This window comes from Ischnura elegans, chromosome X, assembly GCF_921293095.1.
Source record: "Ischnura elegans chromosome X, ioIscEleg1.1, whole genome shotgun sequence".
NCBI lineage: Eukaryota > Metazoa > Arthropoda > Insecta > Odonata > Coenagrionidae > Ischnura > Ischnura elegans.
Window position 1 is genome coordinate 12,732,849 of NC_060259.1, and position 23,252 is coordinate 12,756,100.

Sequence of the window (23,252 nt, forward strand, 5' to 3'; positions counted from 1 at the left end):
ATCAAGTCTCTCCGGCCTGTTCCTTCCGTCATGCAGATCCTCCACGTATTCCTTCCATCTACTCTGTACCTCTTCTCGCTCGGTTAGCATCCCTCCGTCATTACCCTTGATTTTAGGCATGCCTTGCCCTCTCTTGCCGCCCGATAGCGACTTAACTATGACCTACCACTCCCTCCAGAAACTTTTCCGTTTTCTAACATTGTCTCTTCCACCAAGCCTCCATTTCCCTCTTAGTTTCACGCCGTAATCGATTGTTTATTCCTCTACACATTCTTTTACCCTGCTCTTGGTCTTTACCCCTTACTTGGTCTATACCTACCACACGCTTACCCATCTTACCGTTTAATACTAAAGCTACCACTCGTTGACTTTGCTCCCACCACTATAAATAACCCAACACCCATCTCTCATTAGCCCCACCATCCTTCCACCTCACCTCGCATTGTCCTCAGACATCTATCCTTCCTCTCTCCATTTCCCTTTCAATACTTTCTAGTTCACCCGAGGAGGGGGGTAATAGGGGTCAAGCCCCCCAGGAAACGGGGAGTATAGGAAAATTTTTGAAAAATAACATGACTGAAAATACATTTTACATCATTTTGGCACTTATAATTCAATTTTAAGCATAGACAGTTATTATGTATACAATCCAGACAAGATTTTAAAATAATTTTTTGATTTCTCTGAGGCTTTGGGGGTGATACATCCCCTCATCCCCCCCCACCCCCCCCCTAGTTACGCCAATGCTTCTACCCTTCGACCTATCTGGCATGGGTGGCCGTGCAGGGAGTAATTAAGAATTAATGACGCCAGTGCAGCTCTAGGGGTCATAGGAACGCGCAAGCCTTTCCACCGCGATAAGGTTGTAGCCCAAGGGAAGCGGTTTTCGCTATATTTGAGTATATCACAAACTAATTATCAGCATTTCTATGCACATTTTTTCGCCCATTATGTCTCAGTGATTTTACTTTTTAATTGCTGTGTACTACGTTCGTTCGATTTAGGAAGGTCGACCACGGTTTTGGTGACATAGACCACTTCGCCGTACACATCGCCGCATTGGTGACATACACCTCGCCGGGATTTGAACCGGGACTGACTATAACCCGATCCCACTATTTTTTTTTACTTTATTTTTTTTCACCGCACCAAATTTAATTGCATCAATATAATGGGTGAGCTCATCGATACCAATAATTTTCCAATGCCAACTCATTGAAAAAATGTATCCAAGTGTAGACGAAGATAAATGATACGGTGTGCCATCATCAAGGCATTTCCGAAAATTTTGTGACCATCGGCAACAAGCGGATGCCATAATCGATGTATTTCTCGATGGAAAGACCGCACGGAGTGGGGCGAGGTCAGGGTTACCTCCCCCCTCCACCCTGCGAAATGTTAAGCCGCGTGTACACCGGAGTTTGAAACTTTTGTTTGAAACAATCGTTTGAAACAGTTGTTTCTTACAAAAGTTTGAAACTTTTGTTTCATGGTTTTTATTTCCATGTTTCATGAAAATGTTTTAAACACTTTCGGCCTTCACTGCTCGCCTATGTACGCTCTGGTTCTTGGGGCCAGTCCTTCTCGGGATGTCTTGTGCAGAGGATATTGTTCTAGCCGCGGCGGCGTGTGTCACCTTATCAAAGCAGCGTTGACCAAGACATTACTGGATGAGACCGTCTCTGCAATCCAGAGCTATGTACAGTGGGAATGACCTGTTGGACGATTTAAATAGAGACGATATAGACCCTCTATCAGGTGAATTGCGGGCGGACGTAAGCTTCAAAAACTTTACAAGAATGTCCAGTGAGGATTTTGAATACATAATTTTAATGATTGGTCAGAAAATTTCCAAAATGGATACACATTACCGAAAAGCTATTTCAGCGTAGAGGTAGCGGTGGAAATGTTTCTGTTTCATGTTTCAACGGCACATAGTTACCGAAACAAGCGTTTCAAACAAAAGTTTGCCACACCCTTTGATCTTTACCGACTTCAGGTGGAAACAAAAAATTCTGTTTCAAACACTGAAAAACTATTTGCAACAGCGAAATGTTTCGTCTACTAATGCGCGCTTTTGGAGATGTTTGCAATTTTTGTTTGAAACACGTGTTTCAACCTCCGGTGTAAACGTATATAGAGACATAAGTGCTCAGGGCAAGGGTGTACCCCGGATCAAAACTAGGGGGGGAGCAAGCCGTGGTCGTTCAAGTTGTAGCATTTAAGCAAAGAAAGGGTTAATGAAACTTAAATTTTAAGACAATTATGACAGCAGTTTATTATTTTTTATAATTATTTGCTTGACAAAATAATGATTTTTATTTTAGTTCCCTGTCTTGTACAGTTATACAATTTTAAAAACAAAGTTTGTTCACAACTTTCGTTTTTGACTAAATTCATTTTCGCTTCTGGGGGGGAGCTGCCCCCTGCTGCCCACCGCTGGGTACGCCCATGGCTCAGGGGCTACAGGAAATGCTCCCGAAAATCCAAACCTCGCTGATGCCATTTGTGCCTGCGGTCCTCTTCGAGGCCAACATAAGAGTCAATTAATTGTGGTTTTGCATTGGAAATGCATTAGGTAATTTTACGTGAGATTAGTGGGTAACAATTGAATAACTAAGTGATTCAAAATTAATTCTCGATATAAATGTTTACATTCACAGCCCTCACAGTATGGAACGAGAGAAGGAAATGGGCCCGAAGTAGCCAGCATCTTGCTGGCTGGATCTTTCGTCGACATTGAAGTCAAATGGATAATTTTTTTCGATCGTGAGTCAATCGCCGCGAGTTGAGAGAGAGGAAACGCACTCCGTCCGCGAGCACATGCCAAATGGGAAGGATGGCGCGGGAGGGAGCGAGAAAAAGCTAGCGGCCGAGCACGAAGCAGGAGATGCGCATGAATGAGCCCACGGCGCTGCCAATCATTTGCACGGCCGAGCGGGGAACTAGCCGCTCGCGACTACCCCGTCCCTCCCCTCGGAGGCGGCGAGCGAGGCGTGAAGGCGGCAGTGAGAGTGCGGTGGGGTGGGGCAAAGAGGGTGGAAAAGAGGGGGGTGGGGATGGGCGGAGGGCCTCCTCCTCGGAGCGTGCTCGGCTGCCGAGGAATCCGAGCCGGGGGCCGAGGGGGGAGGGGCAGGGGGTGGCCGGGCGGGGCGGGGTGGGAGGCAGGAGGGGGTTCTGGTGGCTGCGGAGGCTTTTGGGAAGCCCTCGCGAGCTGCTTTCCCACGCTTCGCTCCGGAGACGTCAGAGGGAGGGTGGGGGGGTGGGAGCACACGTCTGCGGAGGATGTGGGCTCGTTGTGGGCCGCCCTATTGAAGTGTGTAATCGACGCTGTTCGTGTTTATTTACGCCGCCTGCGGCTGGCCAGCTCCCGGGCGACGGTAGCGCCATGCACACACGGCCTCGGGGGCGTGTGGCACGGGTTGCTCGGGTCATTCCAACGCACAATCAAAGCTTTGACCACTGACTGCTGACTGACGGCACTATTCATACATTACGTGTCACTCATTCCTTCGTAGCACTGCCATCTTGTCCACTGCACCCCTCCCAATTCCCCCTTTCCTCGACTTGCTCCCTCACGCTCTACCTGAGTCCTCCGGTAACTGCCCCAAGCGCTCATCTTTTGGGCTTCGTCGGGGATTTAACATTCTAATTTCCCCTGCATTAATATTCTCACTTTATCACTGTCTTAAGACATGGCTCATCTATTGGGTTCTTCCGTGGCTTATGGCACAACAGTTTCGTCTCCATGAGGCATTTCTATTTTATTAATAAATACCACAAATCTGTGAAGCTATTTCTCCGCTCGGTGCGTTAGTTAATTTTTCGAGAGGACTTTCAATTGAAAGAGGTTTAAATGAAGTTTTCACGAGCCACTGCTATAGCCATTGAATGAAGATTTTTATCGATATTTGGCTTTCAAAAAGCCATTTACTTAACATAATGCTAGGTACTTCCACATTGAAATTGCCATCGCAATATTACTTGCTTAAAGTACGTACACTCTTTCATGAGAAGTAATGCAAAAATATCTCATTCGATTAGGCCAGATTTATGGAATTCTCGCAGGGTACACACCGAAGGTTATGATGCATTGAACCGGGAATGTATAATATTATACCTTCTGAGCAGTGTATTAATCTTACTTCTAAAAACATATTTTTAAAATTAGCTATTCAATTACAAATTATCGAAGACATTTTGAAATAAAATACTTATTTTTTAAATATGCTTTGATTAAAGGCATCACTTTGAAAGAGTGGAATATATTTTTTCCAAATTCTTTATATTAAAATGTATGGTAATATAAAAATAAGACCGCCTCCAGAAAACCGGAAGCCTTCAAATCTTAGTTTTGTATTCTTCTTATTTTTCCAGCAAGTTTTTTGGAACAGAAAAATAAGTAATATTAGATTTCTGTAGTTACATGCGATGCTGTGATAGTAGTCAACGTTTCTACGCTATGAGAGTGCCCGTGTAGCTTGCGCGTAAAATGCGCGAACCAAAATATTGACGAAAAAGATTCACCCACGGTCGCAATATTCTTCTCGCAAAAATTAATACCAGTTAAGGAAACACGATGATGCATTTATTCTGACATCGAAAAATCTGACTTCGCCGCTTCAGTAACCGTGAAAAAAGAACACAAATCACGAATAAATTAGCTTTTTAAAGTTCACTCAATTCGAAGAACTTTGTCCACTCAGCAAATAATGGGTGACGATAATTTACATCCGCGATGACAATTGAAAACTCTCGACGACAGTAAAACGGTGACCGAGAATTTCCAGAGGTTACCCTAATGAGTATTGTGTGGAGGGCACTTCAAGTGCAAAACTCCGTCCGTCGGATGGGACGATAGGCCGTGGTCCTCTTGACGCCTTACGTCAAGGTCAGGCTAATTCTGACGCCGGGTTTCCCTCCATCCTTCCTTCCAGGTAAAATAAATCACAAGTCAGTCAAGTCCCTACCCTTCCCTCGTGGCGCAAATGTCCCGAAATATCGGCCGCCACCTCCTCCGAAATGCCACAACATTAAAAACATTCTCAAACCCGCAGGCGGTGGCAATCGTGGGGTCAAACCCCCCCCCCCAATGTTTGAGAGATGTGGTAGAACCCCTCCCAATTAATCCCCCGAAATGCATATCTATCTCTAATGAACAGAAAATTCATCGGGCTTAGGCCTCGATGACAAAAGAATTTCTTTGAACTAGCATGTTTGCAAGCAGCCCAACGACACAGTTTACCCTCAATATATTTTTAATGTACGGCGCAGTCGTCTCCGTTATCCTCCTAAGTCGCCCTTCGCGTATTGCTTACGCATTCCTTGTCCACTGGGGATCGATTCAACTTGATCAGGGTGGGTAAATGGTGCATCCTGACTACTTTAACCCTTGCCAAGAGCCCCATGCACGATTTCAGAGGTAGGAAAGTCCCGTGAACAGCCAAACAATTCCACCATAGAAGAAAGCGAAGAAGAATATAAGGATTTTTCTGGCGAGTAAACCATCGCGCGAGGAAGAGAGATGAACATGAGTCGTTGTCTTAATTTATGCAAAACATATAGTAAAAATAACATTTTCAGAGCATTTCGAGCATGATATTCCAATATTTTTTCTTCACATCGTTTTGTGAAAAATACGTTAATGTATACGCGAATGTAAATATTGTCGTTTGCGTCACAGTTACATCCGTGCTTGCGTTCTCCCGTGTCGGCGGCAAAGGGTTCTCAGTCATTTTGATTGTTTAAAAGTGAAATAGCAGTTACTCCCCGAGGTTAAGGTTATTGGGAATACAAGTACTGCCTACATTTTGAATACCGCAACTTATTCTCATACTGTAAATAGAAAATAAGAAGTATTTTAACTTTTTACCGGTCAAAACTACCAGCACGGCAATTTTTTATTAGAAAAGATTATTTTGCATAATTTTTTTCAGATCAGCTATTGGGTTGGTTTTAAATTTTATTGAATTAATTTCGATTAAATTTTATTAAATTGCTTTTTAGATAAATATAATTTTTCACTGAAAAAAGTAGCGATATATTTATGGGCATCGAGTAAAATAGCGGGCTGTTATACCATAATTCGTGGTAGGAAGTGTTGTCCTATACATACTTTCTGGGCGAGCAGCATGAGCGTGGAATTATGATTGAGTCAACCAGCTATGGTGGTCCGAGAAAAACGTAATATACCTGCCCTGATGAAATGAAAGAGGGAGCGTGTGTGTCAGTCAGGCCGCAGTTTTTCCCTCTGATTTCTAGATTTTTCCATCTACCACAGCACCGTTGTTCCCGTTCTTTTTCTATTATATGTTCCTATCCCTTTCTTTCCTTACCTGTGAAAAGATTTGTATCATTATTATTAAAGATATGCTGATAATGTAGGATTATATGGAAGATTTTACGAATCACCCCGTCTGCTACCCTCCCAACTTGAACTTACCACTTTTATTAGCAGTAACGTCCATTCCCGTTATGCCCTTTCATTATATCCACATCCTTACTTTCATCCTTCCCCTCCCCCCTTACCTCTAATCTCTCCACCATGGATAACACTTCTTCGCTTCTTTTCCTCTCCATCTATCTCGCCTTTTCCTTTCTTTTTCATACTCAAATCTCGGACGCCTTCATTCTTGTCTTGTCCCCCTTCAGTCGTCGTCCAAGTTTCCGCACCGTCAAACGCGACATCCCAAGCAGTATATTTGGTAGCTAATAATTATAATTTGTATTAATTGTGCAGGAATAGTCATCAGGTACCAAACACGGTATATTTTCATCGGATGAATACTATGCACGCGTAGTTCTGTGTTAGTAGGAATATGATAAGCATTTGTTCACCTGTGAGACTGTCTCTGACTGTATTCATTACGTGAGTGTAAGTTCTATTATAGCTATGAAACCACTTGTACATAGGAAAGTGAAAGACATGGACATGCATGATATCACCAGGCGCTATTTACGACTGGTTCTAGCAGAAAAAAAAGAAACGAAAAAGGGGAAGGACTTAGGTTGACCTCTCAATGAAAGGGGCAAAGATAAAAACATATTGAATTATTGTGCCTTAAAATGGTAAGAAATAGGCAAATAAGTAATGTAATTAATGCTTTTTAGGTATATAAAATATAATTATGAAAACTATTATGAAAATCGAACTTTCGATGAACATGAAGATGTGGGTTAATTACTTACTGATAACCGGAATATATAAAGCTTGATTTAAATATTTGCTCAGGGAAATGTTAGTAACGACTGGAATAAATATAATGCCGGAGTAAACATAATAATTTAGCTCATATTAGTATTTTCGATTTTTCATGTGATGAGACGTGTAGAAAAATGTAGTATAAGCTGTAGTTAACATATGTGTCTACAGAAAATGCATAGGAATATTGAATGCGCCTGCCAGAGTACTTAAAATACTTAAACATGGAGCAATATGTATTGATGGTGTTTGGTAATAATGTGTTACGGGCATAATCTAGGAGGTTATTTTGTAGGCAACTTTTTGAATACTCTTTCAGACGTAAATTCCGATTTTCGATTCTTCCTGACATGTGCGTTGCGACGCATATACGTCTGGTTATTTTTTAGTACAAGCCAGACTACTCGGACTATCTATCGCAGAAGACTATCAGGGTGAGGATTCCATGACTGAGAACTTAGGCTTCGTCTTGCGTTCTGGCACCGGGAGTCGGGGAAGTCGCGAAGAATTTAGGAATAATGAAGAATGCCTCGATAAGACTTACGCGGACGGTGAGAGTAAGTCAAACTGGCCCTTTCAAGGCACAGAAGGCGTAGGCAATACCCGAAGTTCGAGCTCAGTGGAAAACGTAGTTGCTCGCGCTGGCCGTGGGGACCGACTTTTGAAATTGACTGTACATTCACCGCCGTTAACGCGATATAATTGGAATATCATGCATCAGTCTCTTATGCGACTATGAGGCAAGGGTTCCCATGCATACAAGAATAGTATTTTGGAGTTGAAGCATTTGCCGACATCTTTCAGAAGGTTTTTAAAATCAAAGTTTACATGACATAATTGTTTGTTGACGTTGTTTGGTTTTTCAAGAATACTTCCGTGACCGCTGGAGATGGTGCGTGACACTCATTGCAGACACGACTTTAGTACGCACGACACTGCTCCTGGACAACGTAGTATACAATGTTCAAGTGTATCCCATCCCCCTACCTCGTGTATTTTGGCCTAACAAAGATCGTAAATGCTCTAAATGAAATTGGTAAAAATCTTAAGGTTGCAAAATTCAACTTCAAGCGACTTAACTCTGAAGATGAAAAGCATAGTATGCGAACCTTTTTCTTGTGGTGGAGAGAAAAAAAGTAACTATGGCAGGAATCAACCTTATTGCCTTATGAATGGAAGATAGCCATGCTATCCACTACATCGCTACTTCAATTACTGTATGACATGCTCTTATCTTATGCTCCGGTCAGTCTCTTACTTTCTGTTTCCGATGAAACGTTCATGAGCTTAAGAACCAAAACAACAAGTTTTCTCAGGCAATCCAACACATTTACATCCTCAGAATAACAGCACTCCCACAATTACACAACACGCTTATCAAACAGCCTCACGGTTCATTCGAATGCAAACCCACTTTTAATACCATTTATTTAATTGCGTAGAACGACAAAACGAGTAAAACAACACACACGTTGTATGTCAAGCATATAAATAACAATTAAACTCATTGGGATCAAAAATATAACATAAAAATGATGGAAACCAGTAGTAAATTCACGATCTCCAGTCTCTCGTCAATTCTTTCGCTAGGCCGCTAGAGCGATTTCATTGCCCTCGCTAGCGAGATTCGCTCTTGGCGAATGTTTACGTTCGCTATATGCTCGCCAGACAGAACGAGAATAACTTTTTCGTCGCCATAGGGACGAAACGAAGATTTTCTGGCGGAATAGCTAGCGAATGAAAATGAGAATACGAATTCAGCCACCGTTCGCCAATCTTTTCGACAAATCGCGTTGGCTATAGCCAGAAAGAACCAGAATCAGGCCCTTGAAGGTAACTCCTCCGCTATACCACACTAAATCGTAAATGGAAAGCTTTTCCAAATCATTTGAGAAAACAAATAACGACATTCTGACCTCCCTTTGAAATAATTCCCAATCAGAATCCTTTAAGTCTCTGAAACCGCCCTTCTACCATACATCCACACCCCCTTATTATTAAAAAAATATGCCATGACTTCACCGCAACAAACTGGCGGAAACAAATTGAAATGAAACACCCTGGTGACAGCTTCGCGCAGAGAACAAATCTTCATCTACATAACACCCCGCCAGCCGCCTAAAAGGGCGTGTGGCAGGGGGTGTTAGGACACCAGCCGTTTACACATAAAAATGAAGTGCTCTAACGAAGTTAGGACTTGCATTGATAAAGTCCTTTATGTTTCGGGCGAAAAACGAATTCCCATATCTATCCGTTCGGCAAAACATTTCTCTTCATTTATCGCTTCTATCGGACTTGGAAATATAGTGGGCCTCTAATATTATGTTCTCTGTGTCGCTCTTTAAGGTATCCGTCCTCAATTGTTCAAGCAATCCTAGCGCGCCAAAGCAAGCCTAAGCGCGCAAAAGCAAGCCTAGCGCGCAGCCTCCGAGTCTCCAGCGGCTCCCAGCCTAAGTCGTTTAACATCTGGGTAACACTGTCTGTACGCCCGTAGCAGTTTTTGACGAACCGCGTAGCCTTCCTTTGTATTTTATTCAGTTCGCGGATCAAGTCTTTCTGCACCGGATCCCATACGCTAGCTGCATATTCAAGGTGCGGTCGGACGAGTGCGAAATAGCACCTTTCTTTTATTTTTTCATCCGAAAATCTTCCCACAATACGCTTGACGAATCCTAATTTCTTCAGGGCTATGCCGCAAATATTCCTTATATATGTTCCCCACGAGAGGTTCGAGGTTATCGTTACTCCCAGGAACTTCACTTCGACTGTTGCCTTTATGTTAATACCATCCACAACATAAATATGGTTAGAGTTGGACGAACTCCGTAATAAATGTACCTCATGCATTTGCTAAGATTAAGGTCTAGTCCCCACTCTTGGCTCCACAAATAAACGTTGTTTAAATCCGATGATAGAATTTCATAGTCAGAGTGATCACTAATTTCGCGATAGATGACAGCGTCGTCATCAAATAAACGTATTTTACTGCTAATTCGGGAGAAGAGGTCATTAATGTATATAAAGAAGAAAAGGAGTCCGATTACGCTTCCTTGTGGAACATCTGATGTAACTTTAACTACATTAGAGCTAATTCCGTCAAGAAGTACTTTTTGTTTACGATCATTCAGAAAGTCGCGAATCCAGTTTACCACTGTTTCCTTTAATCCGTATGTTTGTAATTTTGTATAAATGTTTGTTGTGGGGTACCGAGTCGAAAGCTTTCTTAAAATCTAGAAATAATGCGTCAACTTGTCTTTTCGATTTGAGAACATCGTGAAGAAAGAGCGCGAGCTTTGTTTCGCATAATCTACCTTTTCGAATCCGTGCTGACAGCCATGGAGGAAGTTACATCTGTCAAAGAAAGTAATGATATTGCTAACGACGATATGCTCAAGTATCTTGCCTATAATCGATGTTAATGAAATTGGACTATAATTGCCTGGGTCATGTCTGTTACCCTTTTTGAATATGGGTGTAACAGTTGCAATTTTCCAGTCAAGCGGTAACTTTCCTTCAGATAGTGACTTCTTGAATATGATCTCTAAGTAAGGTGCGATCTGTGGAGCTAACTCCTTGAGGACACGCGCGGGCATTCCCTCCGGACCCGGAGATTTACTATTCTATCTCGATTGTAGTTGTTTAGTTATCCCATCACGTTGTATAGAGATTTCTTCCATCGATTCCTCAGTATATGGGGCGTCTAAATTAAATTTAGTGTCGTCTGTAGTGTATACCTACACTTTCGAAGTAGGAATTTAACGAGTTAGCTTTGTCAATATTTTCGGTGACAAGTTTACCATCTTTATCAAATAACGTGTCTACGATTGAAGATTTTCCCTGAAGCTCTCTCGCGTACGACCATGAGGATTTCGTATTTTCTTAGAGTAATTCACCGAGTACTTTTTTCTTGAACTTTCGCATTGCAGCTCGCATTGATTTCTTGGTTATTGAGCGTTGTGCAGCGTAACTTTCTTTAGCTTCAAGTTCCTTCGATTTATTACATAACGTAATGGACTTTCTGTACACGTTGTATAGTTTTCTCTGTTTCCTAAGTTCCTTCTCATATCGTTTTTTGCACCATCGTGGTTCTTTATTTTCACATTTCAGTTTTTGCGGAATATGTTCGTTGATTCCTTGGCGCAGTATTTCTAAGAAGTGTTTCCATGTTATATCTGTGCTTTATTCCTTTGATGTAGCTACGAATTTTGTGTAGGAGTCATTAAGCATCTCGCCGAATTTAATGAAGTTACATAGATCAAATAAGTAAATATTGCGTTTTGGTTTTACGGCTGACACTACATCAATTTTTAACGCTGCAAAGAATACTCTGTGATCACTTATACCGTCAAAAATATCGACTTCTTTTATCAACATAGGATGACTCACTGCTAAAAGGTCTAATATCTTATTTCCTCTCGTAGGCTTGTCAACTACTTGGGCGAGAGAGTGCAAGTACGTTGAGTAAGATCTCGCTGATTTCTCTATTCCTTGAATTCGGTTTTACAGTGTAAGTCTCCCAATTTATAGAAGGAATATTAAAATTCCCCCCGATAACTATTACACTTTTACTTAAGAGCAAAAGTATAAATTAGTTGCAAGAAACTCGTTGTGTGCGTTCGTAAACATTTAGGTGTGTATTAAGTAAAAAATACAGCTGCATCATCGGCCGCATGTCGCCTCAATGGGCGTGCCGCGAGTGTGTTAAGACATCAGCTGACCTGAAAAGCGGTGCGGAGTAATGTCGACATTTTAAGGGTGCTCAAACACCGGCTCTCACTGTTGGAAAGAAGGCTGCCGCGGAGTGGTGTCGATGATTGACTCCTTTTTATTCTCCAAAAATATATCGATTAAGCAAATTCAATGGTTGAGGGCCATCACAAAAGCATTCATACTCCCAGTCGTGGGTTACAAAGCGCATAAAAACTATAAAATAATTTAATAACTGGCCCTTGTGGGTGTGCATTGAAGAAGTTGACAAGATGCAGTGGCGCAGGTAGGGGGGGTTTTGGGCGATAAACCCCCCCCCCCCAGAGCTCAGAGAAATATTTAAGTTTAATCCATTATACTTAATTGGATTAGAATTACTCATAGAAGAGTGTTAGGATTAATCAAATATCCCTCAGAAAACCGTGAAACTCGCCATTTTGAACCATTAATCTTAAACTTTTTCTGGAAGAGGGCCCCCACAAATCCCGTTTACCCTGGTGGGTATGCAATAACCCAAAACCCCTAAGTATTAGTTGCGCCTAAAATCCCCCCTAGCCTTAATTCTTAGCTGCGCCCCTGACAAGATGGACTTATGAAGCAAACACGAACGGGATTCGGCAGGACGACCCCGTCATCAGCAATCCCGCGAATATAGGACGGAGCCAGCGTCAAGGTGCGACGTCATTAGATGAGACTGAAAACTCATGCGGTGATTTTTGATTTGAAGTGTTTAGTAAAAGTTATTGCAACAATATAATATTTAATGCAGCCCCGAGGGTTTTGCGTGAAATTAAAATTGCTTTCACTAAGAATCCACAGGTGGGATCTGCGATCTCATGATCATGCTATAGTGAACAAAGACGGTAGATTAATTTACCTGGGAGTCACGTATGCTCCAAATATGCATTTAATTTTCGTTTCGCTAACGGCATTTTCAAATATCTATGTTTATGTAATTTGAATGAATTGCAAATCAAAAATAAAGAAGAAAAATTATCTTTACTTACCAATTTAAAAACGATTAATTTTGGATAAAAAATAAAGGTGTCATCATAATATTTTCGATGTGACTTTGTTTACGGAAAGACTACCGAACCAACGGGACACATTTCCCAAAAATGGCACGACAATATTTTTGAAATTTGATATTAATTTTTAATTAATGTTTAATTTTTACAAGAATTCGTACTTAAAGTACATTATATTTTATAGCAATTTCGATTGATATATTTTCATATAAATTGGGTGTTTTAACCTCACTAAAATCTTTAAATATGTAATCTCAAATATGATAGTAATTGCACGACCACCTAATGTGACGTTATAATAAATTTTTTCTGCCTCTCACGCACACGTTTTTAGCCCAATCCATATTCGACTACTCCGCGGCAGTGAAGTGACGCAGCGATTCAACGCCAAAGCAAATCGAGGCCCTCACCATCGACCTCCTGGACAACACGCGGCTAACTGCGTACGATAAACAATTCCAGCACAAGTGAGTTGCGATTCGAAAAGCTTCCACTCTACGCGGTGAAATGATTTCGTTATATTTCTGAGCAAAAGTATTGTTAGCATTCACCTTTTTAATATATTCATAGCATGAAACATCATCATCACACGGACTGTTCTTCGCATGATCTTTTGCAAGGTAATTCGTCGTGTACAAAGATTTTAAACGATACATTACGATCGCATGACTAATCCAAACACTACAAGAAACATTACTCACTATATTTCACGCCGTTTTGTCATGCATTAAGACCGACTTATAGAAATGATTTATCAAAAAATCATCCGTAGGAAACACTTCTCTTGAGATATAGTAATTTTCGGGGAGCCACGTGACATAAGCGTGGGATTTTGAACTAGTGAGAAAATTAGCATGAAGGAATGCGCAGTGTCCTACTGCTTTTTTTTCTTGCGCTTTGAATTCGTATTTTGTGAGTTCTAACTCTAAATCGTGAAAGAAAACTTCTCGGGATGAGAAATAACGCGGATAAATATGCACTTGAGAGGTACACTCCGGGAAAGACGTCGATGTGGCTAGGAAACAGATTAATTTTAATGCCTTGTGAGCAGTGGTGGTTTGATGTTACAGTCCTGCAAAAGAGTGATAGAGAGCATCCAGTCAAAGATATTTTTATACAAACGCCCCGAAGCTGTTAAATTAATTTTTTCGATAATTCTAATTTACATACATAGCTAATCTTTTTGTACACCGGCCATTATGATCATACGCATAAGTATGGGCTCCCTCACCTAGTTTACTTCCCTGTCGTTTGCGATACATATTGAAACTTAAGGAGACTCGTACTTTTCCGTCATTCGATCCGCCGACCACTTATCGAAGTATTCATCGCGAAAAATTGACGGCCCTAACCATTTCGCACATACGTTGACGACGTCACGAACTGAAGCCGAGCGCGTCACCACTACTCCGTGAAGGCCGTTTTACACGGGGCACGGCGTTGCGCAGGTTAGCATTGAAAACTATAGTTGCGATTTCGGGACTGCGAGCTCGGCATTACAGCAGGGGCTATTTTGCCGCCTCGCATCCACGCCAGGGGTGCCGACTTGGAAAAAATATTGGGGGGCCCAAACCAGGGATCTTGCCCCGGGAAATTTTATAAGTATTGAGTTTTAAGTTTTTTAAGCATTTTAGAAGAGCCATATGATCAACATTAGAGTCCTGATAACTTTAATCTCGATATCTGGACACTCCGGGGAAAATCGACAAGCCTGACACATTTTTTTCTCACACCCATTACGAATTTTTGAGGGGCCCCGGGCCCCCTCAGGCCCCATGGAGTCGGCGCCACTGATCCACGCATTCTCGCATGTGTTCTAGCTATTCACCGCTTTACACGACGTAATTTTGATTGCCCCTACGCAGATGCGTCAGATTGCGCAATGACGTGCCCCGTGTAAAACGGGGTTTCCTCCTCGGCCTTGCCCATCCATTTCACGCGGTTCGTTTATTTATACACTCCTTTGAGTGAGCCCTTTCCTCGGTGATAAGTTTACTCTTAATAAAAAAACAAACCATAACTCTAACGACGTCACCAAATTATGAAAATAGGGCGGTAATATTGGCGTTTTCTTATTTTACTCTTGCGAGGGAATGGTTGAATGGGGAGATATTTAGTCGTCGCAATCCCCACCATCGACCGAATACTTTTGATGAGTTGTCATTTCAAGTGCGTGCGATCGACCCCAAAATGCGCAACATCATTCATTGCGAAACTCGCATTTTTGTGCGTGTGATAGACACTGCGCAGCAAAAAACAATTTTTGCCGCTTTGACTAGCTGTTCTGAAACGTATTCCTCAAAATTTGGTTCAGTTTGACGGTCAAAAAACGCCTACCTCCGATACTAGTTCAAACATACATTCCCCATCTAATCTCTGTGTTGCGGATACCTGGTTAGCGTAGGCACTGGTCCCCACTGTGGCCCGGATAGCCAAGGTCCGTGGTTCGATTCCCAGTCCCAGGTATTTAATTGTCCCAGGCAATTGAAGCGAAGGTCTCGCATTCGAATCGGCGAATTTCTCACGAATAGTGCACGTATCACGTCCTCCTAGCACAGGCATTATTTTGAGTGGACGGACGAAAGGTTTTCATTGACGTCCTCAAAAAAACAGTCGAGAATTATAACTTCTTGGGGCCAATTCTCACTCAAACACATTCAATTTAATTTAGAGAATATTTAATAACCTATGAGGCCTTCGACGAAATTAAGTAATGAACTAATAACAGCACCCTACTTAATGTTTCAACCCGAAGGCTGGTTGGAACCTGTGAACGTAAAGCTCACCCCAGACTAAAGCACAGGCTCGCTAATAATTAAATTTGACTAGGATCCTGGTACTAAATCTAACACATTGAAGCATAGCTGACATGGGTATTTTAAAGATTTCTTCTTTCTTATCTCATAGATCACGGTCAAAATTTGCAATTTCCTTGTTGCCTATGGCAGACTCGTGAGGGCAATTAAATCAGTGACAGAAATTTAAAAAATAATTCATGATATTAAAAGGATATTTTTCATTGAAAATCGCTCTAAGCATTTTGATAAAGGAAATTGTTACAAATACCATTAAGTGACATAGGAAAAAATGGCAAGCGCGAAGAACCTCATTAATTGAGCAGCGAACAGGAGATGTGCTATAGCATTATTCAAGGTCTGTCCTCGGGGTCTTACGATGGTGAGGTTACGAAATATTAGGATCTATGAGTCATCCATTTCTACGCTACGGTTGTAGGAAAGCGAGTCAATTGAGGGATCTAAGGAAGGAATGGGAGGTTTGAAATTAATTTGAAATACAGCTTTTGATCATATGGGAAATACACACTATTATTATTGAAAATTCTGCTCTAATGAAATGAATGCATGCATATTAAAGTGCATCTAAGTGCATGCAAAGTAAAGATATTGCATTAGAAGTTTGTTCAAAACAACGATCGTTTCTCATTTCAAGGGAAAAAAGCCTACCTCGAGAATCACTACGTGATATTGATAATCATACTCTAACCTACGCATACATTAACTATTGACTTAGAATTGTGTTATAACTAAAATATGAAACTAAGGCCGAATACGAAGCAATACTTCTAAAATCGAGTTGGTTTGGACACCAGTTGGAAGTACGTAATCGGTCATGAATCGCTGTGCGATATAAATATGTAAAAACATCAACATATTATAAATAAGCACTATTGGAATAACATGCGTGGAATAGTAAGGAATTGGCAAACAAATGAGCACGGCCTTCCGTCATGCGTATTTGATTCTCCGGGAATCGAAAGCGAGGATTATTGACATCGACTGTGGTTTGAAGAAATTTGCCCTCCGCTTAGTGACGCCAGATATGCAATCCTCTTCTTTCGGAAATAATCTCTCAGTCAGAGTTAAAAAAAACCTGTCAGCCCCTCAATCACAGTCATCCTCTCAATTGCACTCGGCCCACAATGGCAGTAAGGCGCTTTCCAGAAAATTACCGTATGGAGCTCCAAGCGTGAGATTTCTCTATCCATAACTCAATAGCGGTTTGCATAGAAATAATTAAGAGCCAAATCATTTTAATTGAATCAATGTAAATTGGCGAAAAAATTAACGTGGCTTTGGTCCATTTTTTATTAACGGTAAAAATAGCGTGAAAATTAGGAGCGCGCAGTGCCGCAATAATTGTGTCCTTGCGCTCCGAGTTTTGTGAGTAAAGCCCGTAAACGATGGAAGGAGACACCGCGGAATATAAAATGGCATGAATGCAATGTGGAATGGAGAAGTGAACTCTGGAACAGAAATCGATGCGACCCGCAAAAAACTCACTTTCAGTGGCCCTCTCTTTGCTCTCATAGCTCTGCACCAAAATGATTCACATCGTCCAGTCTACGCAATTTTTTTCTGAGATGGGCCCAAAGCTGTGAATTTAATTTTTTCGTTAATACTAATCCATATTTATGGCTGAATGTTTTCTAGAAAGCGGCGTTCATCCTGGCGGCGAGCGATTCGTCCGATTGTGATTGGCCCTCAACTGCACTGACTTGAACACTGCTGGCTCCGGGCTGTCGACTTTTTAAACAGTACTGTACGTATGCGTTTAAGCCCTCTAAAGATTAGAACATCCTCCACACCTATGGAAATAAAACAATGGAACCATAAAGAAAAACAGAACGGAAAAGAATGTTTGGCAAGGTCGTTAATGCGATGCGAGTCAGATGACAATAACGGAAACAATGGCAACTGGTTTTGATGCGGAGCAACATCGTATACATGCAGTAAAATCAATGAAGAAACTAAAGCAACGGAAGTGGGAATTTTATCTCATTGGTATCAACTTTGATTTCCTTTTTTTAAGGTTTTTCTGAAAAATCAGTCGACTGAAAATAATAAGTATCTAATATATATAGGATGTCTAAAATAATAAGCTCAAGATTTAATGCAATGATAAGTGATTTGTGGTCCGCTCATCAACCACGATGCATATACCTAAGGGCCTTCCTTCATTTCTGGCATACCGTCGGGTCAATCGCCCAGTTTAGAAAGCACGTAGACAACAGCTTAAACATCAAACCAACGAGAGAGAGGAGTAAACATCATCATTCATTACTATTATGTTTCCCCCACTGCGTTGGGTTCGGCAAAATTCTGAGATCCGCTCACATTGGAACAGACACATTGGCAGTTTTTAGATTGGTTATTTTCTAAGTTTACCTATTCGCGGCCACTTAGCCCTGAGTTCATTCCCGAAAGTATTAGGTTAAAGTCTTCTTATGCTCATCTATACTGATGCAGTTTTATTATTTCTCCAATCTACCCGATCTTTACGATCCAATCCCCGAGATATTGACGATCAATATTTATTTCATAGAGAGAAAAGATTAAGGTCTCCCTTGACTCGCGTTTGAGTCCAAAGTCCTGGTTATACCACACATGCACAAGTACGAGTTTATCCCTAAATGCACGAATGCCAGTATGAAAACCAACATGTTCCTTGTAACCACTAGGAGTGTACGAATTCACCAGCAGAAAATAGAATCTGATGTAATTTGGTTCATGCGTTCGCACAAACACGTTACTTTCCGGTCCACCAGAATCGTTCATTAACTCGTACGCGTTAATGTATCGAGTACCAAGACTTCAAGACTCACATTCGACCAATACCGCAACTTAATCATGATGGCCGATCGAAAAGTTATCATGCAGAATTAAAAGTAAACTAGTAGGTATTTAAAAATGAATTTGAATAATTTCAACAAAATGTCTTCCTCCATGCTGGATTGGTGCTCCATACCATGTTGGTCTCGCTGCCCATCGCCGATGAAGAGGACGCAAACTCCCCCTCCCCCACTCCGCCGGCTAATTTCCCCTTTTTCCGTCACGCATCACACGTTTAAAGCATACGTAATCATCTCGGACATATCAAGGTGTACTGATTGGAACTTTGTCAACATTTACCTGTACCTCAAAAATAAAAAAAACTAATCGACACAGTGGCGTAGCCAAGGGGGGTGGTCCGGACCCCGCCCAAATATAAAAGCAAATTATTTTCCTTCATAAAAGAAAATAATATATTGAAAAATAATGAATTTTTCGAAAAATATTTCTACAGCAAATGAAGTTTTTTCGATTACGAAAAGTGTTAAAATTAATTTAAAGCCTCTACTTAGTACCCTGATTTTCAACAATTTTCCGCCCTAGTTTTTAACCCCCCCCCCCGAACGAAATTTCTGGCTACTGCATCGAGAAAAGTAGCGGGGCGAAATTTTCAAATTCGAGAGACAGGCGAATCTGACAAGGGTCTCCCTATTTATGTCCGAAAAACTTCAAGATAATAGCTTAAGGCCTAAGCGAGTAATGCGACAGCAAAAACGACCAGACGAGCGGAGGTGATGCGACATTGTATTAATCACTTAATTCAAGAGACTTTCATTCTCAAAATATACAGCAATCCAAAAACAAAGTTTGAATTTTGTTGACTTGATTGCACCGGTTTGGGTAACTTGCGGTCCGAAAGTCTATAGAACAACACTTGTAAGCTTTTAAAGCACGTATCTGTAAGCACAAACCTCTAGTCGTATTATTCCTACTTCTGAGATTAGCACGTTAATTTGGAATGAGTGATTCCCTTCAATGACGATGCCCTCCGGCCCAGCGCACGAGCAATGACTGACCATTGAGCAATGCCGTTCGGAGGGAGGTCACAGCGTTCAAACCCCCCGCGAATTGCCTCGGACACAGTGTCTTGAGTGTGCCCCCTCCCAATGAGCCCCCCCCACCCCACCCATTACTCCCTCCCCGAAATATTTTTGCAGCCACGCAACGCAACGACTGCTCATCGTCATCCTCTGAATGAATATTTGATAGGTTTTGAAGACATGATTTTTATATTCTACACGGGAAGAGAAAAGATAACAGTCAAACCGAGAAAATATTAATTTTTATATTTTAATTAGTATTATAAACGAGAAAACGTAAAGTAAGTGAAAGAATAATTTTTAAATGGAAACTTCCATTTCGATACCTGGCTCCAAGGCGGGATATCACATAACTGCGCGACACTGATAAAGTATAAACAAAAGCAATGTACCTATTCGTATAATACGTCATTCGATTATATTTAATTTGAATTACGTAATATATTGGAAATTAATGTCACACTGAAAACCACACATAGTGCACGAGTTTAAGGATACCATGATTATTTGAGGTGGCGCAAATAATATGTTCCTCAACGAAACTAACTTCTATTCCATTCGGATTTTTAACGATCGTTGAAATGGTAGAAAAATAGTTACCCCATACCAAAATCTCAATTTTCCCATAATTTAGCGATATTTGTTTGGTGAAAACGTATACCTCATCTTCAATTTACTGTGCCTAGGAATTTTTTCGCAGTTATTCAGCGTATGTCACTGCGAGACTGTCTTCATTACACGCCTTTATTGCCGTAATATCCGACAAATCAACCAAGGTGTGCCTTACAGATAAAACCTTAAACGAAAGGAAATCAAACGAACGAAAGAGCTAATCATGAAAAGGAGACAATTAACTACAAATGCAACATAAAACAATTTATTGAAGGGAAATTCACATTTTCGTACACCCAACAGCCAAAAAGAGTGATTCTATCCGCCTCCCAAGTCTCAGCTTCAGTACCCACAATATGTTTGTCGATTTTTAGTAATTCAGATCCTTTAATCACGGACGGAAATCCGAAGAGGTGAGCTGTTAACTATCTTCATAAACATGATATTTGCATATGAAGCAAATTGCAAGCCACTGTGATTGGGAAAAAAATTATTCCAAGATTTCCTATTGCAACTGGATTTCGGATCATTCCTTCAATTGGAAATATTAACTTGCACCGATATTCTAACAACGGAAAGCTCTACGTTGACTTTTCACCCGAAATGGAATGATCAATGGTTAGATTACTGTTTTTAGACTGCCGGATGTAGCGTTTGACCCACCCAGACAGCGCGGCGCCTACGAACTATCCCACAAGGTTAAATAATGCAGCATATCCCGTCGCCAGATAATCTCGACAGTCATTGGTGAGGGCTTAAGGCAACTGAGGCATAATCTGTGGCCTACTGCTAACAAAACATTTCAGAGGACTGCGTCATGTTCAACCCCCAGACTTCGTCAAGTTCATCCGGGATTTCACAGACGCGCCACACGACTGAAAATGTTACTGAGGAGAGGCATTTAGAGCACTAAGAGTAATTATCCTACAAATAGAAGAAAATCGAGAAGTTGGTAGCAGTCTCAAACATGATTTTCTGCTCCCAACTAAAATAATGAAGCCATAAATATTCAACAGACAAATTTAAAATAACCAAATGTTATAATTGTAGTCGAAGGATAGAGATGAAGTAAAATACAACAATCAAGTTATCAAACTCTCGCATTTATTAAAGAATTTAAAAATTATATTTCAAAGGCATTTTCAATAAAGAATATAAACGCACTCAATATATAAAGAAATATCACACTAACACTTCACCCTGCCACTTGAGGGTACATATAAACTATGTGTCTTTGATTTTCTCTTCAATCAGGTACAGGCACTATCACAGGCGTATCAATTTGTACATATATAAACATTTCTCACGCCGCTCCTTAAGCAACATGCGTCGGCGAACTTGCAACTAGCGGCTTCCAAAACATACAAAAATAGAAAAACATTACTGGGGTGGGCTGCTTGTCCATAGTCTTTGGTGATCACGTTTAGGCCTCGACCGCTCCCTTACCACGGCCTCCACACGGGTGCGGCGGCCGGCTTCTCGTCGCAGGGCGATCCGAGCGGGGACGAGGGGGGCGTGTTGAGGTGCGGCGGCGCCTCCATTGCCTGCAGACACTGTCCGAGGTGGGCGAGGAGTCGCGGACCCACATCTGCCGCGCCCAGGTAGCGCGACACTTCGGCGGCGCAGTGGGTGAAGCCGGCGCGGAAGCGATCGGCGTGGTCGGGCGAGGCGGTGAGGCGCTGGGTGCGGCGCAGGCGATGCAGATGCCGCACCGTCAGCTCCAGAATGTCAGCCTTCTCCAGTTTGGAGACGTTCTCGCCCTCGGCAGCCAACGCGCCAACCATCAACTCCTTCAGCTCGTCAAGGCAGCGGTTAATCCGGGCACGCCTCTTTCGCTCCAACATTGGCTTCATAACCTGGAGAGAACAGGAAGAAGAACACGTCAGACAGTTCGACAGCGGCATTCAGGAAGGGGAAACTACAGCCCAAACTTTTATGACAATATCTCTTTCCCACGTGACATGTTGTCACATTTATGTGATCGGTTCCATGTATAGAAATTACGGATCGGATTATTCCCCCGTGCTCGCGCGGGATAGGAGAGAGGGCCCGTGCCAATTCTGACAGTGAACATGGACATTGAATGAGTCACAGAGGAGGCAACTACTGAATTGCAGGGATATATTGGAGACTTGACTAATAAATAGCTGAGTACAAGACTGAAATTATGGGAGAAAATTGAGCACAAGCATATAAACATAATAAACGAGCTCAGAGAACTAAAATCAAGGCCATGTTAGTCAGTACGCGCTTTTTATAAAAGAGCGTGTCATCACCCACCTTGATTGCACATGCAAAAGTGTCACGGTACGATTTGCAATAAGAGGGAGGAACAAATTAATTTCACGCTTCAACGAAGGCACAGACAAAAGGAAAAACGGTATAGATCACACATCCGGTCACTTTCCGATGAAAAAATATTATTTAACTGCCAGATAGTACGTGCTAATTCAAGAAAAATGAAACAACACTGGACGTCATCATCACAGAAGGAAGCTGCGCTATGATTAAGATCCCGGAAGGAGACGCCGGGAGGAGCTCTCAGCCACGAGGAAATACGAGGGGGCGTGGGGCGTCTAGTGATAGCAGTGCACCGTAATAGAGGGAATAAAAAGTGAAATGTCACGGGCTGTGAAAAGTTATAACTACTAGAGATAAATTCCCAATGCTGTTGGACCCCCAAAAGTGTAATCATTAATCGCAATCACACACACGTCGTACTAACCTTTCGGTACTGGTAGGTACGCGAGATGGGTTGCTCGTCTAGATCTGCGGCCCCAGGCCTCATGTTGGCGGGCGGGCCGCACTCACCACACGAAGAAACACCACACATGCACAACACACGACAACACAACGGGAGCACTCGATGCGATAGTATTCCGCGCTCAGTCCTCTGAAGGTATGTTGGCGCGCCGCGAGACAGTCTGTATATAAGGGACTGCGGTGTGTGCCGGACCCGTGCTCATGGGGCGGAGGGGGGCAGAGCGGCGGGAGGGCCGAGGAGAGGGGCAGCGGAGGGGTGGCAGGCGGCCGC

General features: G+C 42.0%; 2 protein-coding genes across 2 annotated transcripts in view; both read right to left on the reverse strand.

Annotated features, from left to right (window-relative positions):
- The window catches only part of LOC124171349, a 140,311-nt gene that overhangs the window by 76,468 nt on the left and 40,591 nt on the right, over positions 1-23,252 (reverse strand). The window lies entirely within an intron of this gene.
- Positions 21,301-23,163, reverse strand: LOC124171348 (enhancer of split mbeta protein-like). The gene is made up of 2 exons (XM_046550506.1): positions 22,944-23,163; positions 21,301-22,074 (listed from the first exon to the last, which is right to left on the reverse strand). The coding sequence occupies exons 1-2, from the start codon at positions 23,049-23,051 to the stop codon at positions 21,661-21,663; spliced, it is 522 nt and encodes a 173-aa protein (XP_046406462.1). The 5' UTR covers positions 23,052-23,163; the 3' UTR covers positions 21,301-21,660.

Excerpts from the sequence above, each read along its gene's own strand:
- LOC124171348 (XM_046550506.1), bottom strand. The coding sequence starts at position 23,051 with ATGTGTGGTGTTTCTTCGTGTGGTGAGTGCGGCCCGCCCGCCAACATG. Across the intron at positions 22,075-22,943 it reads GTACCTACCAGTACCGAAAG|GTTATGAAGCCAATGTTGGA; the intron begins GTTAGTACGACG and ends TGTTCTCTCCAG.